Here is a 16,009-nt window from a genome sequence, read left to right as displayed (position 1 = left end):
TGGGAACAGGCTGCAGCCTCTGGGGCATGGCTTTTGCCTGTCCCCGGGTTTAGGGAGCCCTCCACTGGGTGCAGCAGGTGTTCGCACACGCCGATTGCGCTCGTAGCATCAAAAATTGCCAGCTGGATGCAAGGATGTTCAGGATAAACGAGGGATAGGGTGTGGTGCGCGATCATAATGCATCCGCCATCTTAGGTGCTTGGCCACGCCCCCTCATGCATCTTCAAATAGTTTTGGTACAACTGGTTGCGTAGATGAGCACTCTGCTCAGGATCCAGCAAGAACGCGTGGTACTTCATGGAAAATGAGTGCACACCGTGCCAAACAAGCCTTTAAGGGCCAACAGTTTTTTATAGTTAATATTTTTTTCCAAGCGTCAGTACAACACAGATCATGTACTGCCCTATCAACCATAGTTCATGCATCTGTCACACTCAGAACAAGTGCAAGCCCCGGTCCGTGAGTCCATGCTTCCATGGTACACAAAACAACCCCAGGAAAGGCATCATCCTTTAGGCTTCGTAGAACTGGTGAGGTAAAAGAGTACCAAGGAAAGTTTCCTTCACAAACAGGATAAGCACAGCACAGGCGTCCCTCACACAAGGATTATGTTATTTTATGTTAAAAGTTTATTTGTAGAGCGCACAGCTACTCAATTGAGTGTCCCGGCGCTGAAGCAGGCTGAAGGCTCAGCCCGGAGAGGGAGCCCAGCACTGAGTTCTACGGCTGAAACAGCCATGTTTTTAGAGATTTCCTGAACCCCAGGAGATCCTGAGTTAACATTAGATCGATGGGTAGATTGTTCCACAACTTGGCTGCTTGCACCTGGAAAGAAGGCTCAGGTAAACATTGCTTACAAATGAGACAAGTACAGCAGCAAAGCAGCACAAGCCTCAATAACATACGGAACAGGCAAAGCAGTGACAGTGCAAACCTCAATCTGGACAATTACAGCTCAGCTAGCACCAGGTATGCCTTATGTTAAAATGTCAAAAGTTGTAGAAGTAGGACTACATTGGGCATGCATTTGAAAAAGGCAGAAAGGGGGCACTTAGGCCGGATTGCCTAGAGAGCCTTTTCTTGTGCTGCAGTACACGTCCACCAAACCCTAAATAGAGGGAACTTCACATTCTTCGAACAAACAACATGCACAATAGCATTCCTATTTGCACTGCTACACAGAGGTGCCATTTACAGACAGAAGACCATGTTTTGCTAGATAACAACTTGAAAACCATGCAATTAATTTGCTAGTTAACCCCCAAACCTTACAAGAAAGCCAAAAACATTGAATATTTTTCTACTGCTAATATTCCTTTACATTTACTTACCAAAATATTCATTTAGGAAAGCAAGAGAGGCCACATAGCAGCCAAGGCTGAGGAATTCGCCAACAACCATTAACCAGTGCCAGGTTCGAATGTTTAGGGCGACCATCAACAACTCGGTCAAGATAAGGGCAGTAAAAGAAATGGCAACCACGTGGACAAATTCTGATTCGAAAAGCACAAGGGCTCCATACATCAAAATGCCACCTAGAAAAATATATATATGAATTAGATAAAGTGTCTGCTGTGTTTTGGAAAAATGCTGTAGGAAGAACAGGATGAAGGCGATGTCATTGTAAGGGAAGCATTTCACTCTTTCGATTTAGCTGCAAGTTTACCATAACATAATTGCTAACTCTATTAAACAGTAGGCTCCTCGGTGGTGCACTTACAATATTTACTTCTTTAGCCACGAAAAAAAGAAAATAATAGAATTTACAGGTAACCTCGAGAGAATTCAGCTAATCTTTCTCCTAATTATCAGTGCTTAAGGAATTTTCTGTGGCTCTCTGGAGCACAGTATAATCTCCACCAATGATGCTGAAGATAGGAACAAACTGTCTCTCATGGGCCTACAAGCAATTCATTTTGTAATAATTTAATTCCGTTTGGTTCTACTTGTCTCATGAACGCTATCATGCATGTTGTACTATATAGGCTGAGCCCCACTGTTCAATGAAACGGAACAAGTGGAGGAGTAGGTATTATAAGGCGAGCATTGCATACACCATCTACTGCTCTTGAAAATGAAGGAAATGTATTTCTACATTTCACACATTTCTGTTAGGCGACCTTGGAACTATCATAAATCAAACAGTTTGTGACCCAGGCTGCTGAGCCCTCCACAGCAGGGCACAGTGAGTGCCATGTTTCTTGCTTAAGTAGAATAATTAGCAAAATAAACCATTTATCCTGCCCTGAATTTTCTGTGCAATCATGCTTGGACATTTATGAATCGCAGAAACACAAGTAAACCTCATGCAAAACCGCACATCATCAGTCTAACGAGGATTGGCATTTGCAGTTCCATACAGGATACCTGAGATGGTAAAGACCATGGCTCAATCAGGGGCACTGTCCCTAAGTGTGCTGCTGTTCACCCATTCCCTGGGCGTGCCCAGCACAGACTAGGACAGTGGTTCTGAGTCCAAAAAATGTGCTAGTCACAGTGTTTGCGCCTGCACTGTGAGCAGTCCATTAGTGAAAGGTGGACTGCATGTTTGAAGCAGCTGATCTGCCTTTACCTGCATGTGAAGGTCCAGCCACACTTTGAAGGGGGAGCAGGGATCCCTTGAGGGTAAGCACGGAGCCTGACTGCACCTTCCAGCAGGGGGGTGCTTGGGATCAATTGGCCCCCATGTCCAAAGGAGTCCCCCCGAGGTGCTGTCACTGTACACACCTCATATGTGGCACAAACTCAATGCTCTTCGCGACAGGCTTACGTGCTCCTGCACATCCACCTGTACGATAGCCCAGGCACAATGGAGTCCCATGGCAAACACCCCCGAGGGACACACGATGGCACCAGTGTGATCCATATTACAAAAGGAGCTTCACAGGTTTCTCCATCGCCCAAAGAAGTGCAACATTCAGGTGCAGACGCCTGTTCTATCGCTGGGGAACTATTTATAATACTGCCCCAGATGTATAAGCACTTGGACATTATTCCTTGGCGCGTAGCTCAATCTATGCAAACTTTTTACACAGACAAAAAGCAATAAAACTTTACCATTTTTTTATTTCGAGTTTACTTGGCATTTCTTCCACCCTATTGCAAATCCAGAATATTTTCTTCTCTCATCTGGATACTCCGATTTAATGCTTTGTAGTTGATTTTACTGGCGTCGACACGCCATCCTTTACCTTACATTTTCAATATTTTTGTCCTGGTTACCTAACCTTCCAAGAGGAGTTTGCTCATTAACAGCACTGCTGACAGCATAAGGCAGACACTTTAAGCGACCTCAAAGGAGAGATCAGGATAACCAGCTAAGACTAATATGATTCTGACCTTGGCAGCAGTTTTTGACAGAAGCTGAAAACCTGACAAGTTAATAATCAACAAAAACTACACTTCAGTGGTTATTTTTCTGCTAAGGTGAGTAAAGTTACCAATTTTAGAGTACCAATTTTTAGCACACTACATGAAAGGGAATTAGTCATTTGAAGACAGCAATCCACCATGCCTCTTCAAGTTAAACAAGTTCAGGTATCAGACCACGGTTTTCTTCAATACGAATGGCACTGTGGTGCCACAAGTCCTGCACAGTGCCAATGTAGTCTTGATTGCATGCCCCAAAGGACAGAAGGGTCTTGTAGTGTATTAAAAGTCTATCAGGCGCCATGTTTTATGTAGAAATTACTCTCTCATAGAAAACTGACCTAAATTCCCCGGCTCAACAGCCCTCCATTTCTTTAAGTATTTTAGTTTTAAAAAATCGTACTACACAAGAAAAACACACTGTGGCGTTTAGAGAATCGAATTGACCTTAAGCCTTGCAAATACAATAGCATTCCGTTGTTTGTGCACGCCGTTTAAATTTGAATTATTTAAACTGCCTAAAATATCATCGAGCTATAATGTGCTGGATGGTTTTTCAGAGGTTATTTAAGTAATATTTCTTAAACCCTGCTATTGTCATTCCATGAAAGTAGATATCTGGTGATGCGGGCAACGGATAGCACCGGTCAGCATGTTAATAACATTGAATTTTATTTAAATGAACATGCAGTATAGGAGACAAGCACATACAAATAGTAAAATAGAGTACAGGCCGATACATGTGGCAGATTATAAAACTGTTGATAAGAGTATGATGTAAACTTGGAGTTCTTTACACTTTGGGAATTAATCTAACATTTGAAATTACAATTTCCTTCACTAGGTACAAAAAACAAATTAGTTCCAGAAATGCAGAAATAATACCTACCTTGGTATATGCTGATTAAAACCCAGACGAGGAACGTTTTAAAGGATAATGATCTTCCCTATGGAAAACAAGCAGATTATTGACACTTAAAATAACACAACCATTTATAGTTTTTTTTTTTTAAATCGACCAGAAGCAAGCATGAAATGGCTAATATTAACAAATTACCCGCTCAAAAACATTAATTTATCACAATGAGCATTTATTTAGATGGGTCCATACAATCAGAAGAAGATATTTAATTTAACAACCTCTGAATTTATTCCCCACGAAGATAAATATATTATTCTGGAAAACAAAAATCCAAATTATAGCAAATCCAAGTGACACTTTGTCGATTACACTCTGATCATTAAAAGTATGCCTGTCCTAGGGACAGAACATAGCCAAGAAAAACTATGTTGCCCCTAATATCCCTTAGACAATCGTAGTCTTCAACACACATGGTAAGTCTATGTAAAGGAAGTATATGACATTTTTATTTGTAAATAATGTTATTTTTGGGAGATACTCCTAGAGCAATTACAGGATTTTGTGCCCCCCTAAAACCCTCTAATTAGAATTATCTCAAGTAATTAACTCATGGCCTACAGTAACTATAACTCGCGCTCCCGCCATGATGAAATTTCAGATATCGCTGTGATGTTATCAATTATGTAATTGAACCTGTCATGCATGTTGTAATTTGGGAGGTAATTAGCAGTGCATGGTAAAGGCCCCAGTTATATTTATGTTAGGGCACAAGTAATAATTACTTGACATAACTATAACACGTGAATTTCAGGGCTGTTTCTATGATTAAAATGGCATGTTTTAATTGACATTTTCACCTAATGTCCTTTTAACCTTTGTTTTTTTCCAGCTAATTTTTAAGTTTTTTTTTAATGTAAAGTAAGATATTATTATAATCCTTAACCATATGTCAATTTAACATTTGTTTTTCTCAGTGATATTCTATGTTTTTTTTAAAGAAAAGTAAGATGTCCATCGCAGTGGGCGACATGAAGTTGGGCACAGAGATTCGCCTGCATCTAAGACAGGAGCCCAAACCCCATCGGCATCTGATCTCTCACCGCATTACATGGATGATTAAGTCATGTAACAATATAAAGGGTGTCATTTTAAGTAAGATAGACCTGTTGACTTTAACAAGAGGTCAGCAAATGAACATATATTACACAGACCTATTGGCTTTGTCAAAAAGTCACCAAGTTAACAATTTACTGTAATTAAATTTATATTTTTTGTAAATTCAAACATTGCAATGTTTAATAATAGTGATTGCCACAAAGTATTTTCAATGAAGCATTTAAAGAAAAAAAAACATTAACATGTCTTTGGGCCTTATTTTCAAAAAATGTCAGGCCACAAAGTGCTGCCATGAAACCAACCACAAGGAGTCCCTGAACGCCAGTTAACCCCTTCAGTGCTGATGACAAAGCCAGCTCGTCATGGGCGTTACCTGCGCTACGCGGATGACGAGCTGGCTTTGTCATAAACAAGCCATTTTTTTTTCAGCGCACAGCGGGAAAACGCGGTAGCGCGGTAGGGGTTAAAGAGCATACAGCTCTAACTTGGAGTGCTTTGAAAATAACGGTAAGGTCTCCTGAGGTCATGGAGTAAATGACACAAGAGACTTTCTGCGATTTTCTTTTAAAGTTGGGGTGCTGCTGCGCTTCCAGCAGCCACCATAGCATTTTTTTAAAACTTGGTGGTGCCACTGCTCTTTCTAGGGGCACCACCAGCATCAAAAAGGGTGGCCGCAACCTGCTAATGTTGGGAGGGTTGTGGGGTTCTAGGTGCCAATGAAGGGTCACTGGAGCACTGAACTAAAATACTTTGTGATGGTATTTTACAATGTTTTTTCAACTAAGAGAACATTTCTGCTGCGTATGGCATCAAGGGAAAACTTGTTTAGTTGCACCCCTGCCCGATAAAATTGTCATGCTTGCAAAGGTCACCTTCTACTACTGAATCTTTTGCCCTCCTGGCTACATCACAATAGAAGTACTATCAAAGACACTTGTCATACATGCCGCTGCATTATAGTACTTCTAGCGTTCCCTGCATCTACATGTAAAAGAAGAATGCCTTAGTAAAGAAGACAATTGATGCCTCATTATTTAGATTTTGAATGAACCATTACAAAGGACCCAGAATGAAGAATGCCATGATGTTGAAAATATGGCTTCATCCTTAAACATAACCAGTGCGCTTAGCCTTAAACATTACCTCCTTTCATTTACCATGACCTTTACATCGGCCCTAAATTCATTCTCATCCGAATATCTATAACCCTAATAACCATGTTTGTATCAAAAGTCTAACCATAATTTCAATTGTAATGTTTTTATTATTATTATTCTTGGAAAAATACAGAAAAAAATGTAATGTTCTTTATTTTTTCTTAATTGTTTTCTATTTTTATTATTGCATTTCTCAATTTGAATTTGTGGTTACTGTATTTATGCATTACGGATTCTTCTTTTTCCACATAATCCAGCTTATTTCTAAGTCCACTTCTACTTCAGATATCTTGCCCTCCTTACCAATCTGTTCTCTTTAGTACTGCAGAACACCTATTGATAATTTATAGAGACAATTTGGACTAATAACTATTTCGTGGCAAAATGACTATGCATGTGTTACTTTCCATTTTAAGTGGCGGTATTATTTATGGAATTTGTGGGTTTTGACAAAACAATTAATTACACCTGATCTAAGAAAAAGAAAGGAATCTTGCTTGTGCAATTTTGGGCCCAATGTACAAAGTCACTTTCTATTGCAAACCTTGAAATACACATAATTGCAGGTTTGAGACTGACAAATGACTTGTTTTTGATTTACGAAATGCATTTTGTTGGGTCATAAAAGTATTTTCAACTCACATAATGTGTTCTGCAAACCATTGCGAATCGCAGTTATGAGGAGGGGGGGGGGTGAAATGGGTTTCTGCTACTAATAGCAAATCACAATGGTATGTATCAATGGACCAGTTAGCAACAACTTCATGGAGGTAGTAACTGATTCGCTAAGAGGAAGGTGTCCCTTCGGGATACATTATATCTTCTCTATAATGAATCCTGACTGGAGATCTTAAGGGGAGAGAAGAAGTGGGCACAAGCAAGTTTCTAGTTTGGAAAAGGAAACACAGTGATGTTGGTCTGCTGTTCCTTGCATACCACTTTCTCTGTGTATGAAGCCAATCGCAGGGGGTAGCTGAAAGTGACCTGCCTAATTCAAGATTTCTTTATTCGGTATTTTTAACAACACCATAAAAGTACATAATTCACACTATAAAAACATTTCATTATGAAGAAGCAGAAATAAACTAATCAAATATACAGTATTCGGCCACATCCATATTTTCTCCATTTGCAATAACAAAGATAAAATTCATTTAGTAGACCTTAATCTTTCTGCAACCCTCAAAAAATTAATCACACTAAATAATGTCAGGGGGTCTTTTGACTCCTTTAAAAAAACAAGGGCATCTCTTGCTGATCTTAAATTAGCTTTTTTAAAAAGATGTATTAAAAAACAGCGTCTGGGTGTTTGATAAAATGGGCATAAGAATACAAAATGAAGAGTGTCCTGTGGAGATCGGTGATCGCAACCACAGGGACCATTTGACTCAACCGCATTACTAAATCCCGCAGGTTCAGATAAAATACCTGCCTAATTAATATGCATGAAGCATGTCGTTCTGCGGCTCCATGTCTCTGGCGATTTTGCAGCGTTACCTTTTAGAAGTTAAGTTGCATCTCAAAATCGGAGACAGCTTCCAAAAAGTCAGTAGTCAATTTGCGACCTTTCTCTTGGTACATCAGACACTTATTTCTTCAAAATTGGTTCATCCCCTTTTCCTAAATATAGCTGTAATGTAAACTTCCCAAGAAAGCTCGAATAGCCAGATTAAGCATTTAAACCATGTTATTTATATCCAAGCAATGTCACACAGTACCTTTGTAAGATCCTTATAAAGTTCTGGGTATAACATTGCTGTTTCTGGTTTCACATCCTGATCCAATACCAGAGAGAAAACTGGAAACATCGTATAGATGGTTGCATACCTTTAACAAGATACAAATAATGAACATGTATCACATTGGGAAAAAAAGATATGAGGATGTTCAGATGGTACAGATTCCATAATACATCTCTCATCTGTAAATCAGAAGAAAATGTTGCTCCGCTCAGGACATAATATGAAAGCAGTGAGCACTGTTTAAATCAGGGGGGGTGGGGATATTACATTCTCACTTGCTGAAACTGAAAGAAACAAGCTTTTTGAAGCAACCACTGTCAAGTGAGACCCCGCCGGCTAGGCAGGGGGTTAAGCTAAGTTACAATCTATGAATTACCACTTTTTCAGGTTTCTTGATGAGATGCAATTACTTTATTACCAACAGCCACCAGTTCAGAAAGCAAGTTAGCAATGATGTATGTGCTGTTTTTATGAATATTTTTATAGCTTTTAAAAAAATATTAACCCCGATGAATATGAAGAACATCCCTTGCTTTCCAATTTCTGTAGTTGTGAAAAAAAACATTTTCAGAGGGGAATGCTTTTTTACCCTCAATGCTAACTTTAAATGCATGAATAATACAGGAAAACCTAATTATACCATTTGCCTTTACACATAATTAGAAGGCAACGGATTCAGCGTGGCCCTGACAATGAACTGGTGTAATCAAACAAAAATAGTTTTCTTACCAAGTTGTCACCAACTAAATAGCAGCTTTAACTTACCCTACCATTAGGAATCCCTGGTACAAAGGAACAGATGCAAAATAGAAGACTGAAGAAAATACAGCCTTAAAGAGAGAAAACAATAAATTAGAAAACGAGAGTAATCAAACACTGAACTGCTTATGCTGGCATCTGGTTCAATTCAGCACGGTTCAATGCAGATATAAAAAAGAACTGGAATATGTACGGCATTGTGTAAAATGGATGCCTATTGCCTAGTGCTCTCTGCTCACAAAGTCTTATATTGATCACCTGACATTTACACTTGGCTACAGATATCTTATAGCAGGACATTACTAATGGATATTTACGACAATGCTTGCAGTTGTATTTATGGTTAATAGACAGGGCCACAACAAACGAATTATCTGGGATCAACATGCACTTGTCTTTTCAGACCCCTTCAACAATGAACAAATTACTGACCTTCAGTAATGCCTTTTCTGGTAGCGACTCTATCTAGTCGCAGATTAGAATTACTTCCTGGAATCAGACTGGATCCAGAAATGTTCATGCAGTACCCATGTGCGCCGGTAGGTGGTGTCGTTCGGTTTCATGTGAGAAGTAATATGTGCGGTGCATATATTAGCGCCATCCCAGCAGCTTACATCAGGTTCTTTCCAGACATTTCCACACCAGAATCATCGCAGAGCCACAAAGAATGATGATAGACCGGTATGCATCACTACAGGACTCAACAGTGATTATATGCAGAAATCCATTTGCGGAGCAGGGAGGATGGGAGGTTCGATAAGGAATCTGCAGCTAAATAGAGTCTCTACCAGAAAAGGCGTTACCAAAGGTGAGTAACTTTCTCATCGCAACTTTCTAGCCGCAGATTCCTTATTTTAGAATAGATATCCAGCAGTATCTCCCAGCAGGTGGGTTTACGAACAAATTAGACCAAAAAGTCCTGCAGGACCGAACAAATAAAGTGCCCATCACAACTGACCTGACCATTTAGGTAGCAGTGCTTGTTGAACATGTGTAAAGGCACCCACTTTGCTGCCTGACAGGCCAGGACAGAGACTCTGCTAGCTAACACAGTGTTCACAACCTTGGCTCTGGTGGTTTGAGCACACCAGTCCTCGGGGGATTGCTCCTTTGCCAATGTGCAGCAGATTGTCATGCAGAGTACAAGCAATCATGAGATGCACATTTCTACACAGCCTTTCCTTTATGTGTCCCTACATACCCAAAAAATAGTTGATCACCCACCCGGAACTCTGGGTGAATCAATGTAGAATGACAACGCTTTTTCCGGGGCCAGATAATGGATTCTCCCCTCTTCTTAAGAAGGATAAGGCGCAGCAAAGAAAGCAGTCAAGGTGATATTTTGGACGACATGGAGGGGGGACACATAGAGGGGCATCACCACCTTCGGAAGGAAGGAGGCCCAGGTTCTCAGAACCAGTTTGTCTGGATAGAATGTCCTGTAGGGAGAGTGCACAGACCCTGCCTGCAGTTAACTGACCCTTCTGGCCGATGTTATGGCCACCAGAGAAGCCATCTTGATGGTTAATAATCGTAGTGGATAATTTTGCAGTGGCTCAAAGGGTGTGCACGTGAGGAAGGCTAAGTCCAAATTGAGGTCCCATTGGGGCATGATGAATGGTCTTGGGGAAACAGATGTTGGAATCCCTTAAGTAATCAATTCACAACAGGTGACTAGTACAAGGATGGTCAATCACAAGAAAGCCGATGTGGCAGATGAGTAACATTTCACAGCGCCCAGAGCAGAGCCCTGCTGGGCCAGAGAAAGAACAAACAATAAAACTTGGAATAAGGGTGCAGAAAGAAGGTCAATGTCCTTGTGGGCAGACCAACTTACACATTTTTGTGAATGGCAGGCATATACCGTCTTGGTGGAGAGACACCTAAAAGCATGAATAACACCACAGACTTCGGGAGGAAGGTTGCAGTTTCTCAACTGCTGCAGTTCAATCTTTATACATGAAGGTAAAAGGTACGCAGGTTTCGGTGCAAGACCCAGTCCAGCTGCTGCAACAGAAGATCCTCCCAAATGGGGCAGTCTAATTTGCGTACCAATGCTTATGCTCAGGAGTTCGGGATACCAACCTCTCCATGACCAATCTGGGCCACAAGAATAACTTGGGTCCGAGTGTTCCTAATCTTAAGAACTCGGGCAGGAGATGTATTGATGGTAAGGTGTACCGGAGGCCTGAGTGCCAATCGAAATGAAAATTGTCTCCCAGCAAGTTCTGCCTTGAAAAATCAAGTGTGCAGAACTGCAGACAGTGCCGTTCTCGGCAGCGGCGAATACATCTAACCAAAGTTTTCCCCAACCTCAAATGAGACCTTGCACCACCTCCGGATGGTGATGCTAATGTGATACGCTAAGCATCGACAGCAGAGTTCATCCATTTTGGCTTTCAGTGAGCCCACCAGATGTTGAACCACCAGGAAAATACCCAAGCGTTCCAGCCAAATCCAAAGACGCAAGTCCTCTTGAGACAGGGTCCACAACACCACCCCACTTTGTTTGTTGAAGTACCACATAGCGGGAAGTTGTCCATGAACACCTAAACTAGCCTCCTTTTGATCAAAGGAAGAAAGGCTTTTAATGCCAGTTGGATCATCCACAGTCCCAGCAGGGGGATGTGGAGCTGAGACTTCACAGGAGGTGCTTCTGTCACCACAGTCAACTCTGTCTGGGGAAGGGAGAGCAGTCTGACGCAGACCCAATCGCAGATCGTCAATCACCACTGCAGGTTTTTTGTACTTCCCTCTGAGATCTAGACCATTTGGAAAGATGTCCCTGATTCTGTGCCCTCTGGGACTTCAGGCCCCATTGCCAGCAGGATGCAGGAGGCCATAAGGCCAAACAGCATCAGAGTCAGTAACACCAAAATCCAGGATAGTGGGTAACACATTGGAATCATAGCCTGAATATCTTGGACTTGCAGTTCAGGAGAATAGGCATGAAACTGCACTGATTTCAGAACAGCTACGATTAAAGGGAACTTCGGAGAGGGAGCCAGGTGTGACTTTGAGACACTGATAGCGAACCTCAGTGTAGTGCAGGAGGTCCGCCGCAGTCTGGAAGTGGGAGATAACTGCCTAGGGCAAGCCTGCCTTCAGCAGCCAATTGTCGAGATAGGGGAAGACTGGAAGCCCTGATCTACGTTGATGCACACCAACCACAGATATTACCTTGGTGAACATCCGAGGAGGGAGGCACAGTGAACTGATAAAGCTTGTGGCCCACAATGAATCATAAGTAACTCCTGTGGTCAGGCAGGACGGGAATGTGGACATAGCCGTCCTGCAAGTCCAGCGCTACCCTCCAGTCTCCTAGATCGAGGGAAGACAGAACCTGAGCAAACGAGAGCATCTTGAATTTCTCCTTCTTCAGGAAGAATTTGAGAAAGCACAGGTCTAGAATAGGACGGAGGTCTCCATCCTTTTTTGGCACCAGAAAGTAGCAGGAATAGCAACCACGACTAGCTTCTGATGCCGGTACCCTCTAAATGTCCCCTTCGGCAAAAACAGCAAGTACGTCTTGATGGAGCAAGGAGAGATGGTCCTCCACCAGCTGATTGAGAGAAGGTGGCATGGGTGGGGGAAGGGGTTCCAGAAAGAGAATACAGTAGTCCCTCTGTACAATTTGTAGGACCCACTTGTCCAACATACTGGACTGCCAGTGGGAAAGGTGGTGGTGAATTCTGCCCCCCACTGGATCCTCTTCCTGGTATGAGACCAAACTAAAGCAGATTGGGGGTGACAACTACAAGAGAAGTAGTAGACTAGGTCAACCTCTGCTTGCAAGTCCCACATTGTGTGTGGGAACTGCGTCCCCAGCCACAAAAAGGATGGGAGTCTGCCAGCCGTGGTGGCTGATTAGGAAAGGACGGGTTAGAAGACACAGAGGGGGGGGGGGCATGGGTGGGGTGGGAGGCTGACTGACATTGGCACAAACCATGGATAGGCCCAAATATCTGGCCGTAGCCCTGCTGTCTACAAAGCACTCCAGCTCGGAGTCTGCCTTTTCACCAATCAATCAATCAGGATTTAGAAAGAGCGGCTAATTACCCAATAGAATATCCAGGTGCTTGAAGATCCTGGAGGCTTATTCAAACAGCCAGGTCTTGAGGGTCATTCGGAATTCCGGAACTGACGTGTTTGTCCAGAGGTGCTTGGGGAGTCTGTTTCAGGTCGTTGCTGCGATGTGGGAGATGGAGCGTCCTCCACTTCTGCTTCAGTAGATGTGAGGAGCATGGGTAAATAAAAGGGAGGCGGAGCGCAGGCTTCTCGACGGTTGGTGGAAGTTCAGTCCGTGGTTATTATAGAGAGTTTCTTGGTTGTGTAGAGCCTTGGGTGTGTGGGTCAGCAGCATGAATTGGCATCTCTTCTGTACAGGGAGCCAGTGCGGTTTCCTGAGGTGAGGTGGTATGTGGGTTTATCGGGGAAAGCCAACAGTGAATCTGGCTGTGGCATTCTCTTTGGTCTGAGGTCTCTGTAAGGTGGTGTGTGGCGATTCCTAGGTAGAGGGCATTGCAGAAGTCCAATTGGCTGGTGATGAGGGCTTGTGTCATGGTATATTTCGTGTGTAGGGGTAGCCACTTGAAGATCTTACAAGCTTGTGCAAATTGAGGAAGCAGGCAGAGGAGATGGCGTTGATCTGTGATTTCATGGTGAGCTGGTTGTCAATGATGATTCCAAGGTTTCAGGCGTAGTTGGAGGGAGTGGGTTCCGGTCCTAGGTTTGTTAGCCCCCAGGAGGCATTCCATGTGTTGCTGCTGTTGCCAAAGATCAGTACTTCTGTCTTGTATGTGTAGAGCTGCAGACAGTTGTTCTTCATCCAGGTCAGTAACGTCTGTGATGCATCTGTGGAAGTTGGCTCTGGTGGTTGTGGAGTCATCAGTGAGTGAGAGGATGAGTTGTGTCTCATCTGCATAGGAAATCATGTTGGGACCGTGGGATCTGACAATGATGGCCAGCGGGTCGTATATTCATTGAAGAGGGTGGGGCTGAGGGATGAGCCTTGGGGGACACTCCAGGGTTGAGAGGTGAAAGGTGGGAGGTGGATCGTCTGGGTTTTTGGGATGAAGAAGGAGGTGACCCAGCTGAGGGTGTCTCCCCTTAGATGCCGATGTGGTGGAGTCTTTCGATCCGTGTGTGGTGGGATACAATGTCGAAGGCTGCCAAGAGGTTGAGGTGGATCAAAGCTTCTGTTTCTCCTCGGCCGAGAAGGGTTCGTATGTCATGGGTGGCTGTGATCAGGGTGATTTTAGTGCTGTGATTGCTTTGGTAGCTGGATTGGGAGGTGCTGAATAGCTGGTTCTGCTCCAGGTGTATCACAAGCTGATTGTTGATGATCTTTTCCAGTATCTTCATTGGGAACGGGAGCAGGGAGATTGGCCAGCAGTTTTTGGGGTCGCTGGAGTCAGCAGAGGGTTTTTTGAGTAGTGGTCGGGGTTGGGAAATGCTGCAGTGGTTATAGAGGTGTGGAATTGGGTGGTGAGATCCTGGTCGATCCTTTGGTGTCCGATGTTGAAGATGTGGTGTGTGCATGGATCTGAGGGGACTTCCTGAGTGGATGGATTTCATGGTGGAGGTGGTGTCCTGGGTGGAAAGGATATTCCAGATGGTCAGTGTGTAGTTCATGTCGGTTATTGTAGTTGCGTATCTGTCTAGGAAGTCCGTACGTGTGGGTTTGTGTTTGAAGTTTCTGTATATGGTTGTGATCGTGTTATGGAAAAAGTGGACATGGTTGTTGCACAGCTACTGTGAGGGTGTGATGTTGTCTTCGCTGGCAGCCGGGTTAGGGTTAGAGAATTCCTTAACAATGTTGAAACTTCCTTGGTTTTGTTGGAGCCGATTTCGATGCATGCAGCAAAGGCTGTCTTCTCTGTTGCATCAGCAGTCAGTGGGAAAGGTTGAGGGAGGTCTTGAAGGTTGCCCTGTCAGAGGTGTCCTTGTGGTGTCACATCTCTTCTCCAACTGTTTGCTGTTTCATTTCACTGGTCTGAGTTCTTGGGTGTACCAGCTGGCCTTTCTCGGAGGGTTTTCTCCGGATTTTGCTCTTGATTGGAATGATACTGTTTGGGCAATTGGTGGTCCAGGCGTTTACGTTTTTCACTCCCTGTTCAAAGTCGGTGGCAGTAGCAGGGTTTCAGGTGTTGAGGGCGTTCACCCATCTGGAAATTTAGGTAGCCGAGGAAGCTGTAGTCCTTGGAGTCTATGGGTAGGGGCGCAATGAACTCTATGATGGTGTTGCAGAAGCTGGTCAGTGTGTGAGAGTGTCTCTCATGGTTGTATTGTCATCCATGTGGAGCTTGAAGTTTAGATGTTCCATGGGGTGGTGATGGTACACTGTATGATATCTCCCGGCTTCTTTGCGCTAATCCTGGTGAGTGATTTTATATCCATCGGGGATCACTGTAGCAATGTCTGGGACAGATGTAGAGTTGGGCCAGGTCTTAGTGCGGAAGAGGTTGGGTGCAAGGGTGGCAATGACATCCCATAATTCAGTGGAATGCTTGTATAGTGCGCATGTGCTGAGAAGGGCACATTCTAATTGGAGGTTTTATTCAGGTGGTGTGTTTGGGGTGGAGCTGGTTGGTGGACCGGTGTTTGTGCGGTGGCAGGTCAAGTGGCAGTGGGTGCAGGTGAAAGGTCCTACCGTGGAGTGTGGGTCGGCGAGGTGGCAGTGTTTGTTGTGGCATCTGGGGTCGAGGGTGTACAGCTCAGCATTGGTGTATCTGCAGGGGACAGGAGGGCCATGGGTGGTGGTGCTGGGAGCGGTCTAGGCGCAGACGAGCGCAGACAGGCTTGCCTTTGGTGCGCCTTCAGCGCATCCTCGGTCATGCTACGGCCTGCATTAGTTAGGCCCTGGGGGGGGCGGGGTTTCTGTTGGCGGGAAGAGTATTAAGTGGGAAACCCCGGTCGGGAGAATTCCAGTGGGAAAATCCAGGAAGCTGCAGTGTCACTGGATCAGTCTGGAACAAGCAGGAACTGGAGGCCACAGGCAAGCA

At 43.7% G+C, this 16,009-nt stretch overlaps 1 protein-coding gene across 2 annotated transcripts in view; it reads right to left on the bottom strand.

The window, feature by feature from the left end:
* ATP9B (ATPase phospholipid transporting 9B) overlaps positions 1 to 16,009 on the bottom strand; it is a 2,445,811-nt gene that overhangs the window by 26,361 nt on the left and 2,403,441 nt on the right. For both annotated transcript variants that reach the window (XM_078687568.1, XM_078687569.1), the window contains exons 25-28: positions 9,012 to 9,076; positions 8,223 to 8,331; positions 4,259 to 4,316; positions 1,332 to 1,535 (exon numbers count right to left, since the gene is read on the bottom strand). In XM_078687568.1, coding sequence (XP_078543694.1) covers positions 1,332 to 1,535; positions 4,259 to 4,316; positions 8,223 to 8,331; positions 9,012 to 9,076 — 436 coding nt within the window. The remainder of the gene's footprint in view (positions 1 to 1,331; positions 1,536 to 4,258; positions 4,317 to 8,222; positions 8,332 to 9,011; positions 9,077 to 16,009) is intronic.

This window comes from Lissotriton helveticus, chromosome 4_1 (genome assembly GCF_964261635.1).
Source record: "Lissotriton helveticus chromosome 4_1, aLisHel1.1, whole genome shotgun sequence".
In the NCBI taxonomy this organism is placed as follows: domain Eukaryota; kingdom Metazoa; phylum Chordata; class Amphibia; order Caudata; family Salamandridae; genus Lissotriton; species Lissotriton helveticus.
The sequence above is the reverse complement of the archived record's forward strand: the minus strand, read 5'-3'. Positions and strand labels throughout refer to the sequence as shown.